General features: G+C 49.4%; 1 protein-coding gene across 1 annotated transcript in view; it reads left to right on the top strand.

The window, feature by feature from the left end:
• Positions 1–361: 361 nt before the first annotated feature.
• Positions 362–23,394, top strand: part of Nes (lysophosphatidylcholine acyltransferase 3 protein nessy) — a 53,831-nt gene continuing 30,798 nt past the window's right edge. Inside the window, exons 1-2 of the mRNA XM_077695286.1 lie at positions 362–631; positions 20,786–20,893. Of these exons, the coding sequence (XP_077551412.1) occupies positions 550–631; positions 20,786–20,893 (190 nt within the window). The 5' untranslated portion in view covers positions 362–549. The remainder of the gene's footprint in view (positions 632–20,785; positions 20,894–23,394) is intronic.

Raw genomic sequence — 23,394 nt, 5'->3', positions numbered from 1 at the left:
GCCAACAACACCAGGGTATCGCACTAAAGAAGTGCTGTTAGCGAAACGTGAGGGCCGCGTTATAAATATATGCCGTGAAGCTGAGAGGACTTGTGTCGTGCGTGCTCTGTGCTTGATAGCAGACAATTCTTGTCTGTTTCTCGCCGCACTGGGCGTTCGCGCACGTAACGCGAATAAAGTGTTCCAGTGGGATTCGCTCACCCCCACTCAAGGTGCGCCCCCTCGCATTGTTGCCACGACACCTTCGAGAAAACAAAGTGGCGGCGTTGTTATGGCAATAACAACGCAATATTGTTTCCCCGGGCTCACCAGGGGAGAATATGGCGCAAGAGTCACAATTAGCCTGGACGCTGGGTTGAAGGCTAAGAGACCGCCTCCTGGTTCGGGCACATCGAGTTTTGTGAACACGGAAAGTCGCGCGTTTTGTGTTGTGCGAGCAGCGATAGCTCGGAGGGGTTGGGGCGTCCCCTCTCCCCGTGCGGCGACCGTAGCGTGACGACGTGCTGGCCGCAGCGGCGGGCTCTGGTGCGAGTGCGGCGCACACCGGCCATGACCACGCTGCTGGGCCAAGTGGCCGCCTACCTGGGCTCGTCGGAAGCGGCCTTCAGGCTCCTGCTCACCATCCTAGCAGGTGAGCTGGCCAGTGCTGCACAGGCGGGTTCACTGGCCGCTGGGAAGGTTAAACGCAGCCACGGCCGAGGCAGCCGGACTCGAGGAAAAAGCGACCGCCTTTCAGCGAACGGGGCCGAGGGGGCACGTCCGCGCTGCGTACGCGTGCGTCGTCTTGAGCTGGGCGCTGAACACGCCAGGGCCGCAGTGAACGCGTTGTCGAAAATGACCTGACGCCCTCTCAGCAGAGCACCCAAGTCTACTTTTCTTTCGCCGTTTGGGCCTTCGCTGCTAATGGGTTCGAGTATGGTGCATGGATGACAGCTAGGCACCTCGGAGTTGGACTCAGCTCCATTTCAGCCACGGCAGACGTTGCTTTTTTTCTTTTTAGCTTAAGAAATGCCAGAAATATTAAGGAACTTTCAAATTTCGCGCTAGAGTGAAGCAATATATGATGTGTCGGCGCTAAAAACACAGTGGGCCTGTTCGATTTACAGGCGTTCTTGCAGCCAGCGGGCATCCCGAAACTTGCCCTGGGGCAGGAAGCGGCAGCATGATTGCGTAGCGCTTCAGTGTAACTGGAAACCGCAAAACCGAGGAGCAGGCAAGCGCAGCGGCTGTCGTCTGCTATGACTTCACCTGACGGCCCAACCGCTTTATGCAGACAGGCTTCTCAAAGCTGAAGGCGAGCATGACGGCGACACCGACTTGTTTCTGCAGACCTTTGCCATCGCTGGACATCCATTACTTTTTGACTTGCAAAATTGTCACGGTTTCTGGGAGACGTCATTTTTGTTTTCGATGGGGCATCCCGCACTTGCTGCTTTGTTTGCACATTTTTTCGGGTGGTTCCTCACGTATGTCTCAATTGAAAAGAGGATATACACCTCACCCAGATTTGAAGTTCTTCTGACGCGCTTTCTGATGCCGTTTCTTGAGAGCAGCTGGCACCGTTTGCTGGTGCACAAAAGTCATTAATTCAAAGGCTTCACACACACATCCGATGTTCATGCAAAAGAACACTTACCTGAACTAACAGCTTCCATGTGGTTTTAAAGCACTGCCCTCGTCTACGAGCTAAAAAGCACTGGCCATATTTAACACAAACTCAACCGAAAATGAGCGGCAGTTGAAGTGGGAAGCTGTCATCTTTCATCATGCTTTCCTGATGAAAAGAAACCGTGTGTTGCAGTGGGCACATGCTGTAGCAGAAGACAAAGCTTTCAAGGGGTCGGGAAGGGACTTACAAAAAAAAATTGTTGAGTGGGTACTTATAACCGTGGAACCTTGATAAACAAACAATGCATACCCGTTTCGTTGCCCGATATTGGCAAATAGGGGGAAAAATGCAGTTATGGTTTCACCGAGGCTTTCCGCCTCAACTCATCTTGGTTGCACAGTTCCCCCTCGTCTGCACAACATGTCAGCATTGTGCAGGCTCACAAAGGGTCGGATAATGCTACAACATGATGAAACTCGCCCTGCAAATGAATGGGAGCTGTCTGATCTCTGGTACGACTAATCAGCATGGTCGAACTTTCAGTCAACAACGTGGGTGAGTGGCACAGGCAGAAATAACCACATTTAAAGCAAACTGGGTATTTGCAAACTGTTGACGCTGTTTCGCACGAGTCTAAACTGTCGTTCTGCTAGCCAGCATTTTTGCCAATGTCTGTCTCACATTGCCTGTAATGTGAGTTGCGTGAACGTGAAACTTCTGACCTGACGAGATGAATGACAGAAACCTTAAAATGAGAATTTGCTGCATAAACATGTTTATCGAAGGAACTTCGAGTTATCGGAACTTAAAACCCACCATCATTTCCTCATCAAGCTTAAAAATAACTAGCAAGAAGCAGCAACACAGTGCCGAGTCCCGCCATCACACAGTTCGACCACTTTCCTGTTTCCTACAATAAACAATGCCGTTAACGCTGTTTCGTTGATTGTATACGCTTCCCTTTGGCTTTCTGCCGAAGCGTTCAACAGCAAGTTGGCGGTTAAAGCTCTGGGTTGAATAGAATTTATGAAAACACGACAGAGTTTTGGGTTACAAATGCGAAGGGGCTTTTATGCAGGAGTTTTTCGACGCGCGCGCTTCTCGCGTAGATAGTGTAGTGGATGAAGTGTCCGACTAAGCTGTCCGTAACGTCGGGCTGGCCCGGAGGCCGTAAGTTGGAATCGCACACAAGGCACTTTTTTTTTTTTTTTTGCTTGAGCGGTTTTGTGCCATTTCATACAAAAAAGGCAACATTCCAAAGAGAATTGGGCAAAACAACGTGAAATTCAGGAGGGAAACTGGCTACAAACAGCCAGTACATCTGAGCTCTGTTACAATGGTTGCCAGACAACTGAAGTGGTCGGAACACCGGTCACGTTGACAGATCGAGCGAAAACCCCTGGCCTGCATCACGCCGCAGGTCTCCACACTTTTTATGCACTCTAGCCGTGACAGCCGTCATTTGCCATGCCGGGCAGCTTTCAAGCGCATTTGGAAACATAGCGAGCACCAAGGGAATTGGTTGCAGAGTATGTTGCGTGCTGTCTAATATTGATAACTGCTACATAGTGTATATTTTTATCCCCGCAGCTTTTCTAGTCATCTTGTGCAGAACAGAATGGCCAAGTAATTTGTACAGAACTATTGCACATAGTCCCTGTACTATCCATGGGATTCATTAGTGTTGTGAAGGGGGTTGTTTTACTCTGGCAATGAACCTGCAGTTAAGATCTTCCTTCGAGGCACAGTTGTCTTCAAGCAGCAGTTACCGACTGTGCCTATTCCACCAGAGCCTGTTGTTTCCCCTTAAAAAAAACTCCACTAAGGCCAGAAAACTACTATGATGGTGTTAATAGCTTTGCACTCGACGAAGCCGCTGCAGCCTAAGCGCAACTTCCCTCATTCATGTGCTTATTTCAGAAGCACTTCTGCAGCTGTGAGCCTGGGCGCCACTCTGAAAATGCTGCACTCATTTCTAAGGTACCCGCATAAGGCACCTTGAGTGTTCATGGGGATGGTGTTGGCGACACAGCAGACTCCCGAGCCCCCAAACAGAGGCTGTATGTAGTTAGCCGTGGCGGTGTGTTTATGGGTGGAGGGTGAGAAACCACGAACGGTGGCCATCGGAGCAGGGGCCAAGCTCCTTCCGATGGGCTGCCTGTCTGTTTACCAGGACCTCTCTCGGTGTCAGGGTGAACCGAGTGAAGGAAGTCCCCTGCTTTATACTATAGCATATGGTATTCTCTAACCCCAACGCTAAACGTCCCTGAAAAGGGGCCGCACCCAAGTGAACATTCCTCCTCTTCTAGTGTCTGTTTCCAAACCTGACTACTACTCGTGTTTTCTAGTTGTTCAATGTGTAGAAAAACCAAAACCTGCCACCTCACTATCAGTGTTCCTTATTTTGAAATTTCGTCAAAATTTAATCGGCCTGTCATACGAAGCTAACAAACAACAAACTCGTGGAAGTCGCCACCGAGCTTGAGGCCACCGAACTCCTGAGCCAAAACCACATTGCCAGTATTGACATCAAGGGTTGCCCCACCCCAGCCTTGGAGATCACTTGGCGGGTGTGAATTTGAGCCAGATCTGGCAAACGAGACAGGCTGATCTCCTTGAAGGCCTGCGAAATAAAGGTGTGACGGCAGTTAGATGCATTACTACCACCAGAAGAGAAGACAAGGAAATACTCGCTAGACCCGTAATCCTCACCTTTCACCAGTCCACTCTTCCAGGTCACATCAAACAATGCAGTCTTCATCCGGTGCTCCGTCCGGGCTTGCATCCCGAACCCATGGAGCTGTTACAAATGCCAGCGGTTGGGGCATGGTACTAACTCGTGTCGGGGCCAGCTAATCTGCGCAAAGTGCGCGCAACACGACCATCCCACAGATAGCTGTACTTGGAATCAATTCCTCTGCGTGAACTGCCAGGGACTCCACGCAGCCTACTCTCGAACAGGCGACAAGTTAGGCGGGAGAAGCGGATTATCCATGTTAAGGTCACCGGGAACCTTACCTTCCCAGGGGCATGTTGTCGGCCTGGTTGGTACTCCATTTCAAGAGTAGCAGTTTTTTCTACTCTTAAAAGGAAGCGCGAAAGAGGTTGGCTTTTTTCTCCCTGAGAAGCTACGCCGACGCAGCTCGCCAGGGGGCGGAGTAGTGTGTGGTTTCCACGGTGACCCAGTTCAGCGAGTCTGACCTGGCCCGGCCCACGCCCCCCGCTGGGTTGTCTCCAGCAGCCCATCCCGTCGCCACACCGGTCGTTGAGTCAGCAGTAGTTGTGGTGACGACTGTGTCCGTCGGGAGTGATGCTGCATCCACTGTTCCCTCTCCACCTGCCCAAAGCACACGCGAGGGCATGGAGACGGAGGAAGCCATGGCGGCCAAGTGGGGAAAGTGCCACCCCCAACCCCCTTGTCGGTGGAGGCTGCAGCAAAGAGCAGCCAGAAGGGTGCACAGAGCCAATATGTCGGCTACTCTAGGGACGTCGGACCGTTCCTGCCTGTGGCGCAGGGCAAAGGATGTGCCTTGACGCCAGCGCCTCCACAACTGCCCAAGAAGCCTAGAGACTGCCCCGAAAGAAAGGCAACACAGGAACATACACATTCCAGTAGCTCTCGCACTGATTAATGGGAAGAGGAAACATGACTCGGGGTAACTGTGGAGGCCTTCTTAAAAATCTTGATGCTGCGCCGAAATCAGCCAAGTGTTGTGCATCTGCAAGAAACGCATCCAAATTATAAGCACACAACTTTCTTGAACTTTCTTGAGTGTACGGTATTCAGAAAGGACAGGGATGGCTGCACACAGTCTTCTGGTGTGGCAATCATCGCCCGGAAATCCCTAGCGTGTCATCCCATCAATTTAAACACTGCCCCTGAAGCTGTCTCAATTCGCACAGTAATATTTGACAGGTTAATAATTAACGGTATGCTTCCTCTACATTCCTCCCGATTACGGGCTATCGAGCTCAACTGCTTGGCTCTTATAGACCAGTTACCGGGACCCTTTCTTTTAGTAGGAGACCTCAATGCTCAACCCACTCTGGAGCTCTTCATGCACGGATGTCCAAGGTTGCCTCACTGAGAAGTTCGTACCGTGATTGGGAGCGTGCCTTTAAAAAAAAAAAAAAAACAGCCTGCATACCATAATTTAGGATAAACACATATTCATACCTTTACTTTGCCATTGGCTCTGCAGTACTCTTTCCATCTGTTGAGTGGGACGTGGGCACACACTCGTATCGTAGTGAACACTTCCCAACCACACACCCGCCGCGGTGGCTAAGGTGTTGCGCTGCTGAGCACGAGGTCGCGGTTTCGATTTCTGGCCGCGGCGGCTGCTTTTCTGATGTATGCGCCTCATCGCCTACGTTGCATTCACGCGTTTTAACTCAACAATCAAATGAAACTTCCCAACCATATTAACATACATATGTAAAGGCCGGAACAGTTTATTTATTTATTTATGATACCCTCAGGGTCAAAGGCATTACAAAGGGGAGTGGGGGTAGAATAGAAGTAAGCAAACTAGGAGAAAATAAATTACAGTACTGTAAGCTAATTACACAATATTAGTTAAATCACCGAGAGCAAAAAAAAACTCTCAAACATAGCGAGAAAACAAACGTTACAGAGCTCCTATATGTACGATTCGAGCTAGGAAATTTCAGAACTGTTCGTTATCGTTGATAGACACAGCACTAGAAGGAAGGCGATTCCATTCCCTACCAGTCTCAGGCAAGAGAGAGTGAAAGAAATGCTGGGTGCTGCAAATGTCACCCTCAGCTTTTCGTAGAAGGTTGAGTGAAGCTAGAGCAAACTGGAGTACAGATACAAAAACATCTAAAATACAGTGCACATCCATAACACACCTTCACATAGATGAAGCCGGCGGACTCCTCGTGGCGCACATCCTCGACGCCGCCGAAAAGTCCGTTCCCCATGCCTCTGGTGCCCCGCGCAACCAGAGGAGGCAGTGGCAGAATGAGTACTGTAGGTGGGCGCGAGAGGCCCAGAACAAGGTGCGCGGTATCCCCCGTCGGTACCCCACATCGGATAGCCTTTTATTGATTGATTGATTGATTGTGGGGGTTTAACGCGCCGACGCAACGCAGGCGATGAGGCGCGCCGTAGTGGAGGGCTCCGGATTAATTTTGACCACCTGGGGATCTTTAACGTGCGCCGAAATCTCGTACACACGGGCGTTTTTGCTTTTCGCCTCCATCAGAAAAGCGGCCGCCGCGGCCGGGAATCGAACCCGCGACCTCGTGCTCAGCAGCGCAACGCCTTAGCCACTGAGCCACCGCAGCGGGTATAGCCTTTTATTGTTCAAAAGGGCAAAGGCTTTTGGAAAGCGTGTGCACCGTGAGGCAAAACAGCAAAGGTTGTGCTCCTTCGTAACATCAATAATTCATACACAGACACACGCAAAGTATGGCCCCGAATACGAAAACTCAAAGGACAACACACACACACAGCCATAAATGAATTTGGTATAAGTGCCAAGCACAACTTCAGGAAAAAAGGGTTTTGACAGGACAGAGGCGCACTAACAGCTGCGCTTTATTTCGCAGTGACAGTGATTATGAAGCTCTGAAAATGCAAGTCGCAATACTACATAAAATTAAAAAAAAAACGCAAGAAACAAAGGAAGAAACATGTAAAAACGTGATGGCAGCGGAGCACTCCAATCGCAAAGATAGTCAATCTCGCAAGCAAACTGCACAAGTGAACTGAGACGGGCTAGTTGGTGCATGATGCCACTTAGAAAAAACAGCGCCAAAAAACGATACGACAGAGAGTAAAGACAAACACTGCGCTGAACTGCCAACTGAGGTTTATTTAGAAGAACAATGAATATATGCTGGAATCAAAAGCAGGGAGGACAGAAGGAAATCCATAACACACACACAAAAAATGGAAGTTGATTGTGGAAATGAAAGCAGCCACGTGTAATGCGTTGATCATGATCCTAGGTATCTTATCTCCCTGTCGTACAACTCGATGGAGGTTGTGCTCACGCACCTATCTCCCATTGTGTGGATGACGAAAGCCTCGTGAATCTCCCTCGTGCGCTGCTCGCAATACCGCTTCAGGATGACGGTGCGGTCAAATGCTGGTGGGGATATCTTGCATTGCTGGCACTTTGCACAGTGTGCAGCTAGATTGCTGCCAGTGCCTGAACAATGAAAATGAATCACTGAACAGGTGAACAATGAAACGAAAAGACCTGAGTGCTCGAAGAAGCACGCCACGCGCTTTGTGCCATGCAGTACTGGTGTAGTTTATCGCATTCCGCTGGACTGCCGTAAACGTTACATTGGTCAGACGGGGCGATGCCTGAATGACAGGCTTAGAGAGCATCACTCAGCAGTATTGGCTGTAATGGGACGGGGTGCACTTGGCCGACCATTGTCGCAGGTGCAAATGTACTCCAGAATTCGAAAAAACACCGGTCCTGCGCAGGGCACGCTCCCAACGTGAACGTGAAATCTATGAGGCATATTCTATCCATCAAGAAGGCGACGAGTGTATCAGCACCCCTTCTCTGGCATTGTCCACTAAAGAACTGAGGTTCCTGCAGCAAAGATTAACCCGGCCACGTGTTGATTAATGTCATTTTTTCTCTCCCTCTCTCTTTTTTCCCCTGCGCCGCTGTCATGGTGTGTATGTGCATTTTCTAATAAATCCAGTTGATGTCTAGCGTTCGTCTTGTGTTTTTCCTACTCGTGTGGTCCGTCTTTTGCGCTAGTAAAATGCACCCATTATCGTCTAACCTAGCCAAACTTTCTGTCCTCAATTTTATGCATAAGGCTAAGAATTTAAAGGGACAGACAACTGATTTTTGTCGCGTATATGTTCTCTAGCTCATATGAAAGCCAGAGTTTTATATAGCCCGGTAACCACAAGCAATTTTTTAATAAACTTGCGGAAATAATTTTAATTTGGCAGCAAACTTCCTGAAATTGGAACGGTGGCGGTTCCTGAAATTGGAACGGTGGCGGTTCGTAGTGTCGAAACTTGACACTACAGTATGTGTCCCTGTCACGTGACCTGCAAACCTAGCAGCTACTGTAACTACTGAAACGTTTATTTACGTATTGAAAACCTTTTAACAGAAGTATTTATACAAGGTTAAATTGTATATGTATTTCTAACCATTATTTTGAAAATTCTAAAGACACGCCGCCCGCCGCCGCTGGGTTGCTCTCAGTGTAGCTAACTGAGCCTCCATGCCCAGAATCAACGGCAGCGTTCAGTAAACAGACCCAGCGAAGGAGCTTTGACGATTCTGCCCGAGTCAGGGGCGTTTGTTCTGCCAAAATATTTGATTTCAGTTTCTGAGTACGCCAACGGCAGCTTTTAAAAAAAAACGTCGCGCCCGGGGCAATCGAACTTCCCGCCTCCACAACGTGAAGCCAGATTCTACCTATCGTCTATCCCAACAGATGGCGCATTCGTGCAAAATAGACCGTTGCATTAAAAAAACACCTAAAGGGACAGGAAAGCCTGCGATTCAAACTTTTTTTAGCTGGGAACAAGTTTTTAAATATCGTTTTTTATTTTGCATACAGACAAAAGTATGTTTCCGAGCTACTCTATGTCATGGTTGCCAGGATTAGTTTTGGGAGGGACACATACGGCTCGTAGATCAAAAAATTCGATTTAAAAAGTTAGTTCTAGGGCGTTATGAGCGAAACCGTTTCTCGTCAAGGTGCTCTAAGTGATGCCCTTTCATTTGGGATAGAGAATATATACTCGACAAAAATCGGTTGTCTGTCCCTTTAAAAATGGTTTGTGAAAAGGTAGTGGAATTCATACCTTGTGATACTATGGTAGAAAAGTTTTCATTGAAAGGCTGTTTCAGTCATATGTACGTTCAAAATCGATTAAAAAGTGCACTCCCCCCCCCACTTAGTTGCCAAAAAATTTGATTTTTAGGCTCCTAAGGTGACATAATAAATGATATAATTATGAACATAATTATATAAAATGATATAAATGAACACATAAAACTGTGTTCCTGGTTCAAAGAACTGTGTTCCTGGTTCAGAATAGGTTCTAGTGCATGGTGGATTGCGTGAGATGGTAGGCAGATAAAAAGTGCTTGGCATGGGACTTGCACAGCAGCCTGTAGTGAGATTAGGGAAGCACCATAATGCTGTGAAATGGTGTTACAAGTGCATGAAATGGCATTATGGCTGCTCCAAGATGATGCTACTCAAGGCCTGCTCCCAGGACTGTTCCCGAACCCGTAAACCCTGTTCCACCCCTGCATAGGCCTAAAAAATTTCCCTTTCACACTGTTTGCTGTATTTTTTCAATACTTTTGTCTGGTCCAATTTCGGTGTGCAGGCTTCGGTCGTGCATTGGGTCTTGCAATGTAGCGCCAAGTTGCTTCCTCTACCTCTTCTCACTGTCGCGCCATGCTCCAGCAACCCATCATTGAGACACCGCCTCATTGGTCACACGGCCACATTCAAGGGAATTTCAAGCATGTCAAAAGAACATGGTTTATGAAATTCCCTTGACATGTTTGGGGAACATGGTTTATGAAATTCCCATGACATGTAAAAAGAATGTGGTTTATGAAATTTCCTTGACATGTAAAAGGAACGTGGTCCTTGACATGTTAAAGGAACGTGGTTTATGAAGTTCCCTTGTCATGTCAAAGGAACGTGGTTTATGAAATTCCCTTGACTTGACATATCAAAGGAACATGGTTTATGAAATTCCCTTGACATGTCAAAGGAACGTGGTTTATGAAATTCCCTTGACATGTCAAACGATCTTCCCTTCACATGCAAAAGGAACGTGATTTATGACATTCCCTTGACATGTCAAAGGAATGTGGTTCATGAAATTCCCTTGACATGTCAATTGGTTGGTTGGTAAAAACTTTATTAACTGCCTGCAGAGCTCTCGCTGACCGGGCCTAAGTCACCCGCTTGGGGGCGTCACCTCTGGTCCTCTTCGCCCGTTTGGGGGCGTCGAAGTCCTGCCACTTCACCATCGCACAGGCCTGCTGGACGGCCCAGAGTTGATCGTCAAGGCTGGGGCTGCCGCCTTACTGACCATCCTTAGTGACCTCAAGTCATTCGGTGTTTCGGGTAACATGTTAAACACCCTTGTTAGTTACTTGTCAGAGAGAATGTTTCGAGTGAGAGTTGGTTGCGCACTCTCAAAGGTTCACGTGCTAGAAAATGGTGTGCCGCAAGGTGGCGTGTTGAGCTGCACTCTTTTGTTAAGATGAACTCTCTTGGGAAGGCATTGCCACCTACTCTGTCTTAGTCTATTAACTGGTTGTGTGAGGTATTTGAGAACAATAATCCTTATCGCTATAGGCCTCCTCATATATATCTAGGTGTACGGCTTCTTGTTAGTCGACCCCTCATCATTCATACTGCGCAGTTTGTTCAAAGATGGAAGTGCACAAGTTGAAGCAGGAAATGAAACGCCATGCAGTCCTCGTCGCCTTGGCCGTGCACAACAGCGACCTGGAAATTGCCACGTTTCTGAAACTGGCAAACTCTTTCGTTTACAAGGTGCAAACCGAGCTGTTGTGTTGTGGTGTTAACGTAACATCTGTGGTGAAAAGGAAAAAGTACGGTCAGTGGTCAGACACAATACTCTCTCTTTAACAAAATATGGCAGAAAGGCCGCTTTCCAAGAGCATGGAAAGAGGCAATCGTTCTACCTCTTCTAAAAGAAGGGAAGAACCCTGTTTTGCTGCTAGTTACAGGGCTATTGCCCTGACCAGCTGTTTAATGCAAGCTCTTTGAAAAAAATGATAAACCGGAGACTTTTTTACTTTCTAAAGTTTCACGGTGTTCTAGACAAAAATCAGGCAGGGTTTAGATCTGGGAGATCAACTACAGGTAATCTTGTTGCATTTGAATGATATGTTAAAGACGCTTTTGTCCATAAACAGCACTGCTTCTCTGTGTTCTTTGACATGGAGAAAGCCTACGATAGAACGTGGCAATATGGTATTCTATTGGACTTGCAGTCGTTTGGCCTTAGTGGCAATATACTCAATGTTATTAAAGATTATTTGTCTGATCGCACATTTCGTGTTCGTGTGGGGACTGCCCTGTCTAGAACATTTGTTCAAGTAAATGGCGTACCCCAGGGAGGAGTGCTGAGCTGTGCACTCTTCATTGTTGAAATGAGTTCTCTTTAAACTGTGCTCCCTCGAACTGTTTCATACTCTGCGTATACGTTGACGATATCCAAGTCAGCTTTAAATCCTGTAATCTATCGATATGTGAACGTCAAATCCAATGAAGTGTCAACAGGCTGGTTACATGGGCTGAAAAAAAAAATGGTTTTCAGTTCAACGCTGATAAAAGTGCTGTTGTCTTTTCTAGGATACGCGGGGTTCAACCTCTTCTTTGTATCACGTTAGGAGATCAGCCCATACCAGTGAGAAAGGAACACAGGTTTCTAGGTATTTTGCTCGACCACAACCTCACATTCATACCACACATTAAATTACTAAAAGTAAAATGCCTGAAAACAATGAACATTTTAAAGGTACTATCTCATCGGTCCTGGGGAACGGATACAAAATGTCTGCTGGCACTTCTTAATCAAAAATAGACTACGCCAGCATTTTATACCAGTCTGCAGCCAAAACAGCTCTCAAAATGTTGGACCCAGTATACAACTGGGGGCTTCGCTTGGCCACAGGTGCATATTGGACAAGTCCTATTCCATCCCTTCATGTCGAATCAAATCAGTGGTCTTTAGGGTACCAGCACACCTGCTCTGATGTATGCCGCAAAGATCACTTCTCTGAAGGAACACCCTCTGAATACCATAACGAAAAGTGACACAACTGATCATCTCTTTGAAAACCAACCATCCATAGCTCCACCTTTTCCGCTGGCAGTGTCACACCTCGTCAGCGAGTTCCAAGTTCCTCTTACTGATGTCTACGGTACCTCAGTTTATGATTTGGTCGCTCCGTGGGCCACTTTCCCGATTCACTGTGACATGTCTTTTAGAGAAATACAAAAGAAAAATGTACCAAACTTTGTCATCACTCGGCATTTTCTGTTCCTCCGTGACAAATACAAGGCAGCTGAATTTTACACAGATGCGTCAAAAACTACCACAGCCGTATCCCGTGCTGCAAATGGCCCCCTACCTAATATGTCCAAAACAATGAACACGAACACAAGTATATTCACTGCAGAGGCACGCGGTATTCTACTGGCTTTAAACCACATTCTTCAAAACAAAATTAAGAACTCAGTTATATACACAGACTCTCTGAGTGCCATCTCAAATCTTTCATCTCGGAAGGTCAGTAGAAACCCTACTTTTAATTGTGTTTTAAGAGCTCTCTACTCGTCTTATGGCGTGAAACACGTTGTCACAGTCTGCTGGGTTCCTGGCCACTGCGGCATTGCTGGAAATGAAGCTGCTGACCTTAGTGCTGCAGCGCCGCCCTTCGAAGCAGCATAGACATAAATGAGGTCCCATATCGAAATCTGAAACCTTTTGTAAGGAGGAAGCTGCGGGACCACTGGCAGCAGAAATGGGACAGAGAAGTAGAGAATAAACTGCATATTGTTAAACCCAAAATAGAAAAGCCTCCTGCTGAAAAACACAACAGATTTGTAGAGGTAGCATTGTGCAGATTAAGAATTGGCCACACACACATCACACATTCATACCTTATAACAGACGAAAACAAGCCGCAGTGCCATCGATGGGGGGTCAGCTTTCTGTCCTTCATATGCTTATTGGGTGGGACATGTGCATCATTGAAAAGAAACGTCATTTTATTGAAGCTTACGCATATAACATTCTCTTGCACCTTTCATTAATCTTATCACACCATCCAATGTTCTCATGCAAAGTAGTTTTTAGTTACCTAGCAGATGTAGACTTTTTAAAATACATATCATATAGTCGATAACCTCACCTGTGTTCTGTTGTAGCCGGCGAGCAAGGCGACGCTGGACTCAGTTGGTGGCGAAGGTTTAATGCGACAAGCAAGTGGCTCGCATGCCAATATAAGTACAGAGCCCATGACGTAGCCTGTGAAGTCAGTACGGCGCGTCATACGTTGGCTACTACATCCCTTCCCCCTTTATTGAGCAGCATAACCAAAACGTTCGGGAGGCTTCCGAATTCTTGTGCTTCGTTGTAATTCAGGTGGCTCCACGGTTTCTTGGGAGCTGGCGTGAGGCACCTGCTGTGATGGTAGTTTCGTCACACTGGCTCGGTCAACTGGCGGAAGCCGTTGCTCTGGTGCAGGCCCGTTTGGCGGCGATGCGGTATCGCTGTCACGTTGTGACAGAATGGCAACCGGGTGCGCCATGCGGGGTTGCTCAGGAATCCACAGGCTTCTGGGAAGAGGAGCAAGGCATGTGTTAGGGACAATATCATCCGCATGCAGAAAGCGATCGTGGTCTTCGATTCGGACTATGTATGTTCCTTTGCTAACTCTTCGCACAACTGTTCCTTCCAACCAACGTGGATCGTTCGGCCGGTTTCCTCGCACGCGAACGTTGTCGCCAACCTTGAACTCCCTCCACGAAGTATGGGTTTGCTGGCACTGTCTTCGAGCTATATTTGCTTCGGCACGTTTCTCTAGCTCCGGATGCAAGATGCTCTGCCTCGTGCGTGGCCTCCATGAGAAAAACAGTTCGGCTGGCGTCTTACCGGTCGTCGAACACGGTGTGTTTCGGTAGGTGAACAAGAACTGGTCTACCCGATGTTGCATCGTCCGAGTCACTCCCGTGTTCTGCTCGTCCCGTAGCTGTCTGATGAAGCTCCGCTTGACGGTCTGGAAAAGCCTCTCCGCAGTGCCATTTGAAGCTGGGTGGTAAGGGGGTGTCCTGGTGTGCTGCACTGCATTCGATTTGAGAAAATGTGTGAATTCAGCAGACACAAATTGGGGACCATTGTCAGTCACAATTCTCTCTGGAAGCCCAAAAGCAGCAAAGACAGTGCGTAGTTTTTCAACTGTTGCCTGTGCTGTAGTGGACTTCATGTGCAGAACATCCACCCACTTGGAGTGCGCATCGACGAGCAGTAAAAACCAGTCGTTCTTGTAGTAGGCAAAATTCAGGTGAACTCTCTGCCACCTGCGGGTTGGCCATCCCCACGATAACATCGGCACGTGCGGCGCAGAGTTCTGAGTTAGTTGGCAAGTCAAACAACCTTTTTCTGTTTCTTCAATGCGGTCACACAACTTCGGCCACCACACATGGCTTCTTGATAGCATTTTCATGCGAGTGATACCTGGATGCCCTTCATGCAAAAGTGATAAGACTTCGGATTGTAAAGCTTCAGGTATAACAACCCGGGTTCCCCATGTTATGCAACCACAGTCTACCGACAGTTCGTCTTTCCGCGAAAAGAATGGGGCTATGTTGTCTTCTGACACGTACGATGGCCATCCATTCAAAACATACATTAGCACTTTCGACAAAACTGCGTTTTTTGGGTTTCGTCACTTATCTTTTCCGCAGACAGTGGTACGTCTTCTACTGCTGAAAAGAAGTGAACGTAGTCGCTTTTGTCGGCATCGTTCGGAAGCGGTAATCGCGATAATGCGTCCGCGTTTGCTACTTGGGCTCCCTTTCTGTACACCCATTTGTAGCGATATGCAGCTAGTACTAGCATCCAGCGCTGCATGCGTGCTGCTGCCATTTGCTGAATTGGCTTTGTTTGCCCAAGCAGTCCCTCCAGGGGAAGGTGATCGGAATAAATGGTGAACTCACGGCCATAAAGATACTTGTGAAACCGTTTGATTCCGAAAACCACAGCCAACGCTTCCTTTTCTATGTGTGCGTAGCCACTTTCGGCCTTGCTCAGAGTGCGTGACGCGTAAGCTATCGGCCTTTCCTGCCCGTTCACGACATGAAACAACACTGCGCCAACCCGGTAAGGAGAGGTGTCGCAGACTAATCCAAGAGGCTTCTTTCGGTCATAGAATGTTAGTACGCTGTCTTGGGTAAGGAGGCTCTAGCTCTCCGCGAAGGCTTTTTTTTCTTTTGCGGACCAGACCCACTTCTTTTCCTTCTGAAGCAGCTCATACAAAGGCTTTAGCCTCGAAGACATGTTTGGCATGAACTTGGAATAAAAAGTTATCATTCCCAGGTAAGCTTTAAGCTCACTGATGTTCTTAGGTGTGGGTGCTTTCCTTATTGCTTCAACCTTCTCGACGCACAGGTGCACACCATTTTCGTCAATGATATTTGACAGAATTCAAGAAAAACTTGCATTTTTCCTTTTTCACTTTGACGCCGTGTTCCATGAAAACCCGCAGGACTGCTTCCACCCGGGCCAGGCATATTCGGTATGCGATGCTCCCGTGATGAGGACGTCGTCGAGGTAGCATACCACTCCCGGCAGTCCCTTCAGCAGCTTGTCCATGACTGCCTGGAAAACTGCAGGTGCACTTGAGATCCCGTACGGCATCCGAACATACTGGAACAACCCCATGGGAGAGTTTATAGTCGGCAAAGGTCACGAGTCAGGGTGTACCTCGATTTGCTGATATGCCGTCGAAAGGTCCAGAATGGTGAAAACCTTGCCCCCAGCCAGTGTCGTGAACAAATCTTCCACCGCGGGCAGTGGGTAATGGTCTGTCTTCACGCATGGATTCACCGTCAATTTATAGTCTCCACACAATCGCACTGTTCCGTCTGGCTTGTGAACAGCTACCAGCGGCGTGGCCCAGTCGCTGCGGGTTACGGGAACCAGTGCGCCATCCCTTTGCAAGTTTCCTAGCTCTTGCTCGGCAGGTTCACGAATGGCATACAGCACAGACCGCGCCTTGCCAAAGACTGGCATGCTTCCTTCCTTAAGAGCCAGCTTTGCCTGGTAACGCTTTATCAACCCTAGACCAGGTGAAAAACGCTGGCATACCTTCCCAGGATGCTGTCGACAGACGGTTGCGCTTGCACCTCGTGAATGCTGTTTAGGTCCATTCTGAGGTTCGCAATCCAGTCACGGCCTAGGAGTGCTGGCTTGTCTCCTGGTACCACGATGATTGGCAGAACTTTCCGCTGTCCCTTGTAGTCGACCAACACTTCCGCTTGGCCTTTGACTTTTAGCGTTGCTCCGCCGTAAGTCTTGAGCTTCATATCGCACTTCACAAGCTGCGGCGGCTGCTTTAGCTGCCGGTAAACGCATTCCGGAACGAGTGATACGGCTGCCCCCGTATCTACTTGCATCTTCACAAGCTTGCCTGCTATCTGCACTTCAACTTCATGCGGTTCTTTTTCTGTGCCCACCAGATACACACCGTGCAGCAGCAGTTCTGTGCCTCCGCTCGCTCCGTCGTTCACGTAATGGACGGTGCCAGGCGCCGGTTGCTTGCATCTGCACATGCGCGCCAAATGTCCCATGCGCTTGCAAAGATGGCATTTGAATTTCCGATAACGGCAGCAACGGGCGTCGTGCTCTTTACCGCATCGATAACAGCTTTGCTTTGAACTGTTTCTCGGCTCGCTGGCAAACTCCGGTTTCTTTCCCGTTTTCTTTAGAGTGTGGACATCGGCATCCGTACTCGAAGTTGGTTCAAATCCCCTCGACTCCCGCTCCGCCAGTTCAACGCTTAGCGAAAACGCAGGCCGATTCGAACGTCAACTCCTTCCTCTTCAGTAAACCCGTCTGAATGGTGGAATTCCGTAACCCAGCGACGAACCGGTCCCGTAAAGCATCGTCGAGAAACGTACCGTAGTTGCACTTGGCTGCCATGTGTTTCAGTGTGACTGCAAATGCCGCGACGGACTCCCCTTCTCCTTGGTGCCTCCTGTTGAATTTGAAGCGATCCGCAATGACTTGACTTGAAGGCTCGTAGTGGTCACTCAGCACTTTCACCAAGTCCTCGAACGTCTTCTCTTCAGGCTTTGCCGGTAGAAGAAGGTCCTTGAGCGTCTTGTACGCTTTCTTTCCTATGGCAGAGATGAAGGCTGACTTTTTAAGTTCTTCGTCTTGTACGCCAGCTACTTTGCAATAGTGCCCAAACCGTTCTACGTACGAAGCGAAATCTTCGTCTCCTTCTTCTATGAAAACGTCAAATTCGCACATCTTCGCCATACCTTGCCTTTCGCCTTCCAGTGGTCGTTGCTCACGGGATCCGCTCCCGCCGTTCGGTTGAGCCTGTTCCACATCTCGTCGCCATCTGTTGTAGCTGGTGAGCAAGGCGACGCTGGACTCGGTGGCGAAGGTTTAATGCGATAAGCAAGCGGCTCACATGCCAATATAAGTACAGAGCCCACGACGTAGCCTGTGACGTCAGTATGGCACGTCATACGTTGGCCACGTTGTTCATTGCGTGTTTTAAAACGGTGGTGGAGCCTGAGGCTTTACACCCTAGGTGCTTGCACTCACTGTGTTAATATGACCCTGTACACCATTTCTCTTAGTATAGTCACTATGCTTTAATTATGGCCCTATACACCAACCCCCTGAGTAAAGTTTTTTTAAAACAGTGCCTCCTTTACAAATCCTTCTCGTCTCTTTCACCATTGCCTTTGTCGGCCTTGCGCCATTAAACCCGAAATCATCATCATCATCATCAGGTCGACCCCTAGCTGCGCTGTTTCTGCAGACCACCAGTGTAAGCTGCGCCAAATGTTTTTGTCTGTGACACCACAGAATCGCGTTTGCACGGTGATTGGCGGCTGCTGACCTAAGCCACCGCCAAAAAACATGACTGGGAGATCGCAGTGGTTGGATGGCATCACTTGACTGGTAACACTGATAAAAGTGTTTTTAGTGCCGCTAGGCACTGCGTGACTCCTGCTCCTGCACTGGCACAGAATTCGAAATTTCTCCAATATTTCTGGCATTTTTGTCTATGAAAAAAAGTCTTCCGCTGGTGGAATAAAAACTGAGTGAGCTACCAATCGCTTTCAAATAGAAGGAAGTTGTATTTCGCCTTCATGGCCACTTAAAATTGCCCTATAATGTCCCTGAACTTTGCCTATACTCAAGTATTGACTTCGTAGCAGCACTTGTGGTTGGGCGCCCACTTTCCGGCTGTTTACGTGAACAGCAGGGGGCCGCTCAGTGCCTCCACTGTGGTGCCTCCACGAGGCACTTTTTCCCGGTCTCCCAGCTTTGATGGGTTTGTCCAGGATGAACCGAGAGGGCTAGGGAGTGTGCGTGGGCCTTCCCAGGCGCAAATGGAACCCAGCCCAGGCAGCGCAAGCTCAACAGCGCCTCCGCACCAGCTTCCGTCACGTAACCCGGTGTGCCTGCTCGACGATGCCGGTTTGATTCCCGGCGAAAAGCAGAAACGCCCGTGGGTTGGAGATTTTGGCGCATGTCAAAGGCCGCCAGGCGGTCCAAATTGACCCGTAGACCTCCCGTACGGTGCGCCTGATTGCCTGTTGTAGCGGCGGCAGGTTAAACCTCGCAGTCAATCAACCCCGTGGGCCGACCCAGGTGTCTCGCACGAAGCAGCCCACTTTGCATGCCCAAACAAGCCTGCCATGAAAGCTTGCACCGTGGGACGTATGTGTCGCCATACCAGGAATGGGCAAGAAATCATCGCTGCCTGCACCAGCCTTGCGGTGCTTCATGCGGGAGGACTTCAGCTCACATTATCGTGGCCACGTTCCGGAGTGCTGTCTGACTCGTCAGCTATTGGAGTGTGGATTCCGCCAGTGGGACTAACTATAAAAGAGCAAGAGGAAAGGTGGTGCTCACGCTCATTAGGGCAGTCTGCCCACAGTTTTTGCACAGCTTTTGGGGATTGCTAGATACTGTGAAAGTGGGTGGGGCCGACTGCCTTATTGAGCATGAGCCCGACCTTTCTGCTAGAAAGACCACTAGTGCACCCACGGGACATCTAGAGACCCATCATGTCAGCAAGACCTGCTGGACTTGTTGCACTGCCTTCACGGAGTATGCTATGTTTGCAACAGGTATGCATGAGCGACTGACGTGGCTGGTCTGTTCTATGCTGCGTCCCTTCCTGTGGGCACACAGTTGCCTAGGCACGGTAGCATTTGCTGGCCAGGGAAATTGCTGCTGCGCAGGAGGCTCAGTGCTGTTCTCGGGTTCTCCGCAGGTTCTCTGCCGAGATGTGAAGCCACTAGTTCTTCGTGGGGAACTGCAGTGGGACACCCCACCCACACTGCACAGGCCACAAATCAGCACATGCAACAGGGAAAAATGGAACAGCACACTGAGAACAGGTCACACACATGCTGCGTACGCCCATCTTTTAAGCAGAACACCAACACCGGTTTGTCCAACGTGCAGACGGTGGGTTCCGGCCGTCCACTTATGTTTGGCATGTGGTCATTCAAGGAAGCAGCACTTCCCGATATCGACGTTGTTTCTGTCTGATGAGAACCCTCGATCTCAAGCCTTGAGCCAATGGCACTGCATGCTTAGCCCTATTTCATGCACGGGAGCTGTGGCCCAGGGACCGCACTGGCATTGCTAGGGACACAGGATTAGGATGGGCTACTTGTACACTTAACCATCGCCCTTGTCACCTCTCATTGTAACCACCTTCATGTCCTAGATTCAACGAGTACCGAGACGAAATCTTTGTACTGTGATTCTCTTGCTGCTACGGGTGCCTACCCACCCAGGAACCCTATATAGAATGGCATGCCGGATGGTCAGTGCAAATAATTGCTTGTAGCCTAATTTGTTTGTGTCAGTTCGGTTTCGGCAAAATGAACACTGCGGCAGTCGCCATGACAGGATGGCACTTGTGATGTAACTCGGCCAGTCTGGACGCGCACGCTCGAGCGAGCGAGCGGGCCCAGGCTGGCTGAGGTCGCACATGCGTGGGCAGCATGACGCCAGTCCCCGCACTGTGACGCCATACGCAAGAGGAAGCAGCGTGTGAGTGCAGCAGCCAGAGTCCCTCCTTGGCTGAGTCCCTGACGTTGGCAGTGTGGGGCAAGGCGCATGCTGGTGCCGATGCTCGAGAGGTGTTTGTTCTGAGCTTTCTTGCGAGCACAGAGATTAAAATTGATTCAAAGTACTGAATGGCTAGTGTCGAAACTTGCTGGGAGATACGTGCACACACAAAGGAAGCCTCGCACGTGGCTGTGTCGGTGCTGCTGCAGGTTCCCTCCTCCACCACAGTGTGCACAGCATTTGTACCGGGTGCGTTGCTCTATTTCCGCCACGAACATGGCACGGGTGGGTGCTGAGTGCCGTGCTCTGTGCAGGCTACCCGCTGGCCCTGGTGCACCGCCGCTTCCTGCTGGGCAAGAGCCCCCAGGCACAGCACCTCTTCCTGGCCCTGTGCGGACTGGTGCTCTGCTGCTTCAACTATGGTGAGGGGCCGCCACCTGTGGGTCTGCCCCAGGGGGCCCTGCTGGGCACCCTCGGGCCCTGCTGCCCTGGCCCGTGGGCACTGGCTGTCGGGGTTTGCCCAGACTCCCACCATTCGGGGCTGTGTGCTGCGCAGTCAGCCCTGTCTTCGTAATTTCGCGGCTTAGCTGAGAGCGCTGCGAGGCAACCTGGTTGTCACCTGGGGACGCATGTGTGCAGACAACGGTGCTGCCATTGCGGGGGGCCCCGTGCGATGAAACACAGTGTGGCCAAGGGTGTCTTGTCCCCAGAAGGTATCGGCAGTTGTGGGGGGCTAGTTGGTGCTGCACAGCTTGAGTGGAGAGCACCTGAGCTTTGACCAGTGAGCAAGGACGAGAAAGGCTGCAAAGCAGGACGAAGCGCAAACTGATTTAGATTGTACATATTGATTGTAGCGAAGAGTATGAACTGCGTTAGAACGGTGGTTTGGGCTAGTTGGTGCATGCTGAAATTCGAAACAGCGCAAAAAGAAGGGGCAAGGAAACGACGACACAAGGCGCTGACTAACAACTGGTTGGTTTATTGCGCCGGTTGCAAAATATACCCAGAAAAGAAGGCGAGGAGGAACATGGTGAAAAAGAAGGAAGCACGAAAAAGAGCACAAAAGAAAGACGTGCATCGAACATTGCACACGAAATACAAGATTGATACAAGTGCATTGATTAAATGGTAGCAACGCTGATATGAGACGTGGCCAGAGGCGCGATGCAAGGAAGACATCCTCAACAGTCAGGCTTTTTATGAATCCAGATAGCGCATTTCCTGATTTAGTAATTCAATGGACGGCTTACTCACACAATCGCCGCCTGCCTTGTGAATGAGGTAGGCTTCATAGATCTCACGCTCACGCTGACCCTTATACGTTCTTGCAACACAGGTATCGTGGAATCTGGGCGAGCAGCCGTGGTCGTGACAATGTGTGGCAAGATTGCTGCCAGTACCCGTTTTTAGTGTGTTTGCATGCTCGAGGAGACGATCGTTCAGACAGTGCCCGGTCTGACCGATATAGGTCTTCCCGCAAGACAAGGGAACTTCATACACAAGGGAGCACCTACATTCTCCATAAGGTTTTGTGTGACCTATTTCGCAAAAGGTGCCCCTTGGCTCATTTATGTTCACTCGCTTACAAAGGCCACCCAGTTTGTGTGGTGCGGAAAACACTACTCCTACACCTGCGCGACCCGCTACCTTTTTCAACATGTGCGAAACTCCATGCACATAGGGAACAACAGCGATTTTCACCGGCCTGTCCTTTAACGATCCAGCTTCGCTGCATTTGCGAAATTGCCCTAGCAACGCTTCAGCTAAGTCACTTAGCAAGGCCGGTGGGAAGCCTGCCGACAAGAGCCTCACAGCCTGCGAATCAAAACTGGCCCCTACTTCATGCGGGCAAGATCTCTTAAGGGAGCCCCTTAATGCAGCTCAGGTACTTTTTAGGCTGTACGTCTGTTCTTTGTGTCATGCAGACACAGACGCAAAAAGAATTGCCAAGATCCACGCAAAGATAAAGTTATTGAATTTTTAAATGTAAAAGCACTAGCATATTAACCGTTGCTCTCCCCTCGAAAACTGGCAGACTGCCGCTTGCTTCCCACTCTTCCCGATGACATCGTACTGCGGGACCATTGAGCAAAGCGAGGAATGCCGCATGCCGGAAGTTCTAAGCCCGTGGCTGTCTGACCGGGGGAGCTCCTTCTGAGCTTCTTGACAGCGTCGTTCAGTAGCACCACGCTAAGCCCACTGATACAGCGCCGATAAGTAGGAGAGAGCCAAGACTGTAGAAGTTGCTGCGTTGATGTAAGCTGCTGGGCTTTCTTTTCTGAGCTCTGCTGTACTCTTCAAGCTATTTTTGGTTCACAGGACAACTGTTCATAACAAGGCCTAGCTTGAAGTTAGCCCCCAGTCATTGAAAGTGTGACGAGTGTGCACTACCTCGCTGGTGGGAGCTCCACTTGTACGTTCCCAGGAAGGCGAACAGAGCCTGGTTTTAAGAAAAGAAGGACTTATGAGATGCAGCAGGGCCGAACTACCGACCTTCAAAAGAAAAGTGTGCTGCTGGAGCCACTTGGCCATCCCAGCAATGCGGCAAAGTGCAAGAATGTGGCATACAGTGCCAGTGCGTAGATGAACGTGTTGTGCGTGTGTAGTTGTTGTTTTTAAGAAATTCTGGCAATGATAACATTTGTTTATCACGAACTGATCTTTCAGATTGGCCCCGCCATATTAGAAACTTAAGACAGAGCTCCCTCGTTTAACTCGTAACAAGCTACCGCACTGTCGCGATCTTCCTGACGCAGGGCGTGAAAGGAATGCACCGGCAGAATTTCAGTTGCCCTGGGTAACAGCTTTCCAACAAATATTGCTTGAATTTGCCTCGTGGCAGCTTGTTTCTGCTGGAGAAAAAAAGGGGGTTGGAGCGGCACTTCCCAGTGCAAAAGCACATCCTCGAAACATTGGCAGGCTC

The sequence above is a fragment of the Haemaphysalis longicornis genome, unplaced genomic scaffold (assembly GCF_048455015.1).
Source record: "Haemaphysalis longicornis isolate Haplotype H1 unplaced genomic scaffold, Haemaphysalis longicornis Haplotype H1 scaffold_14, whole genome shotgun sequence".
Lineage (NCBI taxonomy): Eukaryota > Metazoa > Arthropoda > Arachnida > Ixodida > Ixodidae > Haemaphysalis > Haemaphysalis longicornis.
This window is presented reverse-complemented; position numbering and strand designations above follow the sequence as displayed.